Raw genomic sequence first — 7,864 nt, 5'->3', positions numbered from 1 at the left:
GGGGACCCTCTTTCTATTTGTGATCTTCAAGCTCCCCACTCATCGATTATTGAGGAAAAGGGTGATTTTGCCACCAAAAAACATTTTAAGGAGAGTTTGCCTTCCTTTTCTTTTTCTTCTTCTTCTTCTTCTTCTTTTGTTGAATTTTCTTTTGATTCTTCTTCTTCTTTTTCTTGGCATCTCTCTCCTCATTTGCGTGCACTATCCTTGTTGCACGTTATCTTCCCGTCATTTTCCTACCTTCTTTCTTATGAAATGTGTAGTAGTGCATTTGATAAGCTCTTACGATCCTTGCAATATTATTTACTAGAGCGGTCAAGCTTGGACCTTAAGCAAGCCTTTCTCGGGAAGTAACCCGTGTTTATTGCTTTCATTTTTTTTTATTTTTAGAATAGTTTTTGGCCTCATGGAAATGTTTGTGTGCTTGGTGCTAGGTACATAACTTAATATACTCTTATGCATTGGTTTGGATCAAGAAGCAAGGAAGTTTGACTCCACTTTTGCTAGCACATGGAAAACAAGATTCAATTTTAGAGGTAGTCGGCTTCAAGAAGATTTAATTGGGTCATTTGCGGGTACTATACCCACCTAATATCCGGTAATATCCTTCCTTGCTCTTCCTCTAATGATTTGTGACTTGTTGGACATATGTTGCTTGGTTGGATGACTTTCTTTCTTTTCTCCTCCCATGGATTCTTTGGTTTAAAGTTTGAGCATGTTGCCTCATTCAAGCTTGGGGGAGGGTATTCTATCATGTTTGGTGGAATTTTGATTCATATATGCCATGCACATTTGTATATGCATTTCCATTTTCTTTATTTTGAAAATTCCAAAAAGATTTTGTTTCTATCAAGGCAAATTTACAATGTGTTTTGTTTTGTTCTTACTTTTGACATAATACACTTGGACTTGTATTCTTGAATGTCCTTATTCCTAAATTATAAAGGTATGCACGATTTGAGAATGTGTTAGGTTGACTCTAGGATATGATATGCTAAGGTAGTTGTTAAGAACTTTGAGACCATGAAGCCCTAGTTCACTTGCTTGTGGTAACATGGAGTTGCTCTCTATGGTGGATATGAAATCAAGAGTTAGTTATTGCTATCCCTAGTGAGGTAAATTGTTCAAGCCTTCATCATACCTTGTTGAGCGGCATATTTGAATCCTTGGCTATTGCATTCTCGTATCTAGAACTTGACTTTTAGCTCCCAAGATCGCGACCGTGCCACTTTAGGGGATGACAAAGGAATTTCTCTTTTTATAGGATAGATTTTCTATTTTTGAGTTTAGTTTATATTTGCCCCTCTTGCTAGCCCTTTTGAGCCATATTCCTTCTTTTCTCTAGCCACAATACAAGCCTTGAAGCCTTGGTTTCACTTTCTACCTTTAGTTTTGTGAAGCAATTTAGTTTTCGAGCTTGTTTTATTGTTTATGGTGCAAGTTTAGAATTATGAGTTTATTTGCAAAGCAAGTATGTGTTGTATATAAGTTTGTGCATAAAAGCAAATGCATTTTGAGAAAAAGTCGTCCAAAGTTAAAGAGGCAAGGACTTTTAAATGAAAAAAAAATGTCGAAAAAAAAGGTAAAAGAAGAATGAAAAGCACAAAATGATTTTGTTATAGTTTTTTTTTTTTTTCCCTATTTTTGTTAGTTTGTTTTAAATAAGCTTGGGGGAAATTTATTTTATGAGCATAGTTGGTACTTTTGTTTTGGATTCGTTAGGATCTTGTGGAAAAAGTTCCACCCGAGCTTCACATGTAGGTTTACCACCAATTTCAAAAGTTTTCCACACCTTTACTCTCCTAGCCTGTGTATTACAACCTTGAAAGTCCTTTTGATCCTAGAGGGTTAAGTCATTTAGTTGTGGCAGGAAATAGGAATCAAGCCTATAGAGCGAGTTTGCATAGCCAAGATGTTGGGTAACCTTCTCATGTTTTGAATTTCTTACTTATTTTCCGGTTCCTTCGTGGAATCATGAGAAGCTAACTTGAAAGTGGATTTGAAACTTGTAGAGAGGTTGTGGTTTGATTAGTTGGAACAAAAGGTGGAATATGTTTCCGTTAGTTCTCTATGCTTAGCATATGCTATGTTTCAATCAACCTTGGACATCTTAGAACGTGCATACCTTTATTTTTTTTTAGAAAGATTGACATTCTTTAGTGCTTGTTCCATTGTAAAATCCACTTAAGAACGCTTGTAACCTCTCTTTTACTTCAATTTATTTTATCTATTTGTTTATTGCTTTGCCTTGATTTTTGTCAAGAGTTATGGGTTAAACTCTTAGGATACCCTTACGAGAGCATACTCGTCCTCTAGAGCGATCTATGGGGTTTAAAGTGCTTGATGCATGCGCTAAATGCATTCGTGATTCCTACAAAAGTGAGTTAGTGTATATTCTTTCTCTTCTAGTTTTATTTTATTTTATTCTTTTTTTTAAAAAAAAAAAATACATCGTTTTCCGTTGTGTTTGTTTTGTTTTGCTCGAGGATGAGCAAAAGTTAAGCTTGGGGGTGTTTGATGAGTGACATTTATGTTACCCTTAGGGGTAGTGTATTGGTCTCTTTTCTCCTGTTTTTCTTAGGTTTTTCTACCTCTTTTCTCCTCTTATGGCTTCCTTTTTTTTTATGGATGAAAAGTATGCTTATTTGCGCTTGTTTTGATAATCTTTATGCATAATTTTATCATCCCCATGCTCTCGTTATCTTTGCTATCGTTTGCAGGTTCCATGGCGGTCCTAAGCACAGTAGGAGGCACCTTGGCCAAGTATGGAGGCATGGACAAAGACAAGAGGAGCAAAAGGGAAGGAGAGGAAGCAAGAAGAGGAAGTTCAAGAGGAGGTGTGGCCGAACCTCTAAGAGGTTCGGTCTAACCAAGGTGTGGTCAAACTTTTGAAAAGTTCGACCGAACCTCCAAGGCAGTTTCAACCAAGTTTTCAGCATGTTTACAGGAGGGGTCGAACCAGGAAAGTTCGACCAAACAAGGATCAGGGAGGTTCGACCGAACCTACCCTGAGTTCGGCCGAACCTACCCTGAGTCCGACCGAACCTACCCAGAGTTCGGTCGGACCTTTTCCCGTTTCAGCTGACTTTTTGCGGAGCTTCCTAAGCAATTTTGTAAGGGGTATAAATAGATTTTTTTTGCTCATTAAAGAAAGAGATTTTTTTAAGTTTAGAACAGATTTTAGGTTAGTTTTAGGTTTTAGAGAGAGAAACTCTCAAAATTTTAGAGAGAGAAAGTGAGGAGCACAATGGTTTTCATGGATTTTGGATAATCAAATGAGGAATTTGAAGATCTCCATCTTATATCAATGAGCATTTCTTACTTTCTCTTCTCTTATTGCTTTATTTAGTTGCTTTCATTATGCTTGAGTAGTTTCCCTTCTACTAGGTATTGAGTGAGGCTTTGTAATGATTATTTGAGTTATTTGAGATAAATTTGATGATAATTGTGTGATTAAATTGATTGAATTGATGTTGGCATGTTGTTTGTTTTAGATTGGATTGATCTCCCATGATAGCACACTTAATTGCATATTGGTTTTAGTTTGACAAGGGATTGTGAATTAGAATTGATATATTTGATTGCATTTTGGGTAATTTTCTTCTACGCACCTAGTCAATGAGGGATCTAGGCTAGGAATTTGAGAGATTACTTTTTAGTGTAGTTAATTCTCATTATAATTATTTCTTTGCATGATTGATTATCAAATGGATTCTCATTAGCTTATTAATTGTTCTAAGTGGATCTTTTCCCCTAGTAGACTTTATCATACCTTGTTCTTTATATGTGTTTTAGTGTAGTTGTAGTGTCCTTTATCCGTAAATCGACTTCGGCATAGCTTAGGCATTAGATTAAGAACAATCTAGCATTACCGTTCCTTGTGGTTCGACTCCGAACTTACCACTAGACTTGTTTAGGGGTTAGTTTTAGGATTTATAAATTTATTTGATTGAGTGTGGAATGTGCGACCGTTCTAACGCCCATCATCGGGCGCGCCATAGTATTGTCAGTCTGAATTTTTTTCTTTTTCTCTTCAAAATTTGGCTAACTCTTTTTCTCCAACCTGTACAAAATACTCTAAAACACATTAAATTCCCTCCTCTTTTCCTCTCAAAAGACAAAAAATAAGGGAAAATTTTTTCTATAAAGCAAGAAAATACGGGTTGCCTCCTGCAAAGCGCTGGTTTATCTAGGTCTTGCATGACCTTCTTACCATATGTCGTTCAAGACGAGATAGAACCGATTAGGTGAAATAATTCAACTGCACCAACTGTAGCCCCTTCATGGTATAATTTCAATCTTTGGCCATTTACCTTAAAATCACCACCTTGTTCATCATATAACTCCATAGAACCGAATTTGTTTGCCTTTTTAACAATGAAAGGACCCGACCACCTTGACTTTAACTTTCCTGGGAACAGTTTAAGTCTAGAATTGAACAACAAAACCTGATATCAGAAGATCATCTTGTCATGTCATTTCTTGGTCTTCTCCTTGTAGACACGTGCACTATCATAGGTCATCAACCTAAACTCATCTAGTTGGTTAAGTTGAAGTAACCTCTTCTCTCTCGCTAACTTAGCATCCAAATTGAGCTCTTTAATTGCCCAATAAGCCTTATACTCCAATTCCACTGGGAGGTGACATGCTTTCCCATACACAAGTCTATAGGGGGAAGTACCAATGGGGGTCTTAAATGCAGTTCTATACGCCCAAAGAGTGTCATCCAACTTATCGCTCCAATCCTTCCTAGACTTTGCTACCACCTTCTCTAAAATAGCCTTAATCTCACAGTTAGAAACCTCAACTTGGCCACTAGTTTGGGGATGGTAAGCTAAACCCATCCTATGTTAGACACCACACTTTTTGAGAAGGGTATCTAACTTTCGCTCATGAAAATGAGATCCTCCATCACTAATTACGACTCTAGGGACTCCAAATCTAGGAAAAATAGTTTTCGTGAAAAGCTTATGAACCATCTTGGCATCATTGGTGGGTGTGGCAATGGCTTTAACCCACTTAGACATGTAATCAACGGCGACAAGGATATAACGATTCCCTTTTGATGAGGGAAAAGGTCCCATATAATCAATACCCCAAACATAAAAAATTTCAACTTCCAAAATACTTGTTTGAGGCATATCATGCCTGTCTTAGTGGGACCATGGTGTCCTCCATATGGTGAGTTGTGGCATCTTGTAAGTACACCATGAAATTCCCATTCGGGAACACACCAGCGAAATAGTACATCTGCACACTCACGAAACAAAAAAGGATCATCCCAAAAATAATGTTTAACATCATAAAGGAACCTCTTTTTCTGTTGGTAGGACAAATCAGGAGGTAGAGTACCACCCACCAAATAATTAGCATAATAGGCATACCAAGGGTGTTGCTCTACAATTGTAAACAAGTGGTCATCAGGGAAAGAATCGTCTATAGGAAGAGAATCCTTCCCGGCATCATACCTGATCCTCGACAAGTGATCTGCAACCACATTCTCTGCTCCCTTTTTATCTTTAATTTCTACATTGAAATCTTGGATCAAGAGAACCCAACGGAGGAGCCTAGGATTTGTTTCCGGCTTAGCTATAAGATATTTCAGAGCTGCATGATCAGTAAAGACAATAATTTTAGAACCAACTAGATATGATCTAAATTTTTCTAAAGCATAAATCACAACAAGAAACTCCTTCTCCGTGGTGGCATAAATGATTTAGGCTTCATCCAAAGTTTTACTTGCATAATAAATAGCATGCAAAACTTTGTTCTTTCTTTGTCCCCAGCACGAATCCTACTGCAAAATCACTGGCGTCACACATAATCTCGAAAGGAAGATTCCAATCGGGAGCTTATATGATAGGTGCCGATATCAAAGCCTGCTTAATCCTGTTAAAAGCCTCAAGAAACTCGTCAGTAAAATCAAATGGGGCATCCTTGAGTAAAAGCTGAGTTAGTGGTTTAGCAATTTTAGAAAATCTTTGATGAAGCGACGATAAAACCTCGCATGACCTAAGAAACTTCTAAACCCCTTAACATTAGCTGGTGGAGGTAATTGCTCAATCACAGAAACCTTAGCTTTATCTACTTGTATACCCTTATTAGATACAATATGACCTAGAACCACTCCTTCTGTCACCATAAAGTGACATTTTTCCCAATTTAGGACCAAATTGCATTCTTCACATCTTTTCAAAATTTTAGTGAGATTAGCTAGACATGCATCAAAAGAAGACCCATACACACTAAAATCATCCATAAAGACTTCCATGATAGACTCTATGAACTCAGATTAGATACTCATCATGCAACGATGAAAATTAGCACGGGCATTACATAGACCAAAGGGCATCCTACGATATGCAAAAGTACCATAAGCACATGTAAATGTGGTCTTTTCCTGATCTTCAGGGTGAATCGGAATTCGGAAAAATCCCGTGTACCATCTAAATAGCAGAAGAAATTTATGATTAGCTAACCTTTCTAACATTTGATCATTAAAAGGGAGAGGGAAGTGATCTTTCTTGGTGGCAATATTTAATCTACGATGATCAATGCACATACGCCACTCTGTTACAATTTTAGTGGGAATTAATTCATTTTTATCATTTTTAATCACCGTCATCCAACCCTTTTTAGGAATTACCTGTACAAGACTCACCCACTTTGAGTCAGAAATAGGATAGATAATACCTGCATCAAGTAATTACATAACCTCTTTCTTAACTACTTCCTACATGTTAGGATTCAACCTTCTCTGGGGTTGAATACATGGTTTATGATTGTCCTCTAAGTGTATCATATGCATACAAAAATCAGGGCTAATACCCTTGAGGTCATCAATACTGTACCCAATTTCCCTTTTGTGGGTTCGAAGAACCTCAAGAAGTTGGGAAATTTGTGGGTCATCAAGTGCAGTACTAATGATCACAGGGTTTAATTCCTGCTCATCAAGAAATACATATTTTAAATGAGAAGGGATAGGTTTTAGTTCAGGTTTCTTAACCTCTGCAGGTTTTGATTCTTGAACTAATTTTACTACCTTCTTGCTCTCTGTAGGGTCAAGTTCTTCGAGTGCAAGAGCTTTCTCTATAGCATCCACCTCTCTGCTCCAAATACCAATATCACTTGTAGTAAAATCACCACAAAGTACTTCCTCCAAGGGATCCCTCGCAAGGATCTGTGGTAAGCTATCTTCACAAATAACATCAATCACATCAATCACATCAATACTACAACAATTTTCCTCTAACATAGGACCTTTCAAAACTTAATTTCCATAAATTAAAGGTGATATTATCATCTCCGACAGATAGAGTTAGTTTTCCATTTTTTACATCAATAATGGCTCCTGCAGTGTGGAGGAAAGGTCTACCTAATATTATTGGAATTTGTGTATCCTCGGCCATGTTTAAAACAACAAATTAACAAGGATAAAAAACTTACCAACTCTAACAGGGACATCCTCTAGAATATCTAAAGGGTATTTAACAGAATGGTCTGCCATTTGCAAAGTAATGTTAGTAACTTTTAAATCACCCATATTCATCTTAGAGCATAGAGACGATGGCATAAGACTAACACTAGCACCCAAATCACATAATTCTTTATCGATGAAGACATTACCAATATGACAAGGAATAGAAAAACTGCTAGGATCCTTTAATTTAGGTGGAGATTTATTTAGCAATAAAGCACTACATTCCTCTGTAAAAGCTACAGTCTCTACCTCACTAAAGGCTCTTTTCCTAGTCAAAATATCTTTCATAAATTTAGCATATGTAGGAACTTGTGTAATTAACTCCGTGAAAGGAATTGTTACCTGCAAGTTTTTCACAACCTCTAGAAACTTACAAAACTACTT

General features: G+C 37.0%; 1 protein-coding gene across 1 annotated transcript; it reads right to left on the bottom strand.

Moving 5' to 3' along the window:
- Positions 1-4,475: 4,475 nt before the first annotated feature.
- On the bottom strand, positions 4,476-4,844 carry LOC110716089. The gene has a single exon (XM_021894724.1). The coding sequence runs from the start codon at positions 4,842-4,844 to the stop codon at positions 4,476-4,478; it is 369 nt and encodes a 122-aa protein (XP_021750416.1).
- Positions 4,845-7,864: the final 3,020 nt, after the last annotated feature.

This window comes from Chenopodium quinoa, unplaced genomic scaffold (genome assembly GCF_001683475.1).
Source record: "Chenopodium quinoa cultivar QQ74 unplaced genomic scaffold, ASM168347v1, whole genome shotgun sequence".
In the NCBI taxonomy this organism is placed as follows: domain Eukaryota; kingdom Viridiplantae; phylum Streptophyta; class Magnoliopsida; order Caryophyllales; family Amaranthaceae; genus Chenopodium; species Chenopodium quinoa.
Note: the sequence above shows the minus strand (reverse complement) of the source record. Positions and strands in the feature narration are given on the sequence as shown.

Coding starts and splice junctions, on each gene's coding strand:
- LOC110716089 (XM_021894724.1), bottom strand. CDS start 4,844: ATGGGTTTAGCTTACCATCCCCAAACTAGTGGCCAAGTTGAGGTTTCT.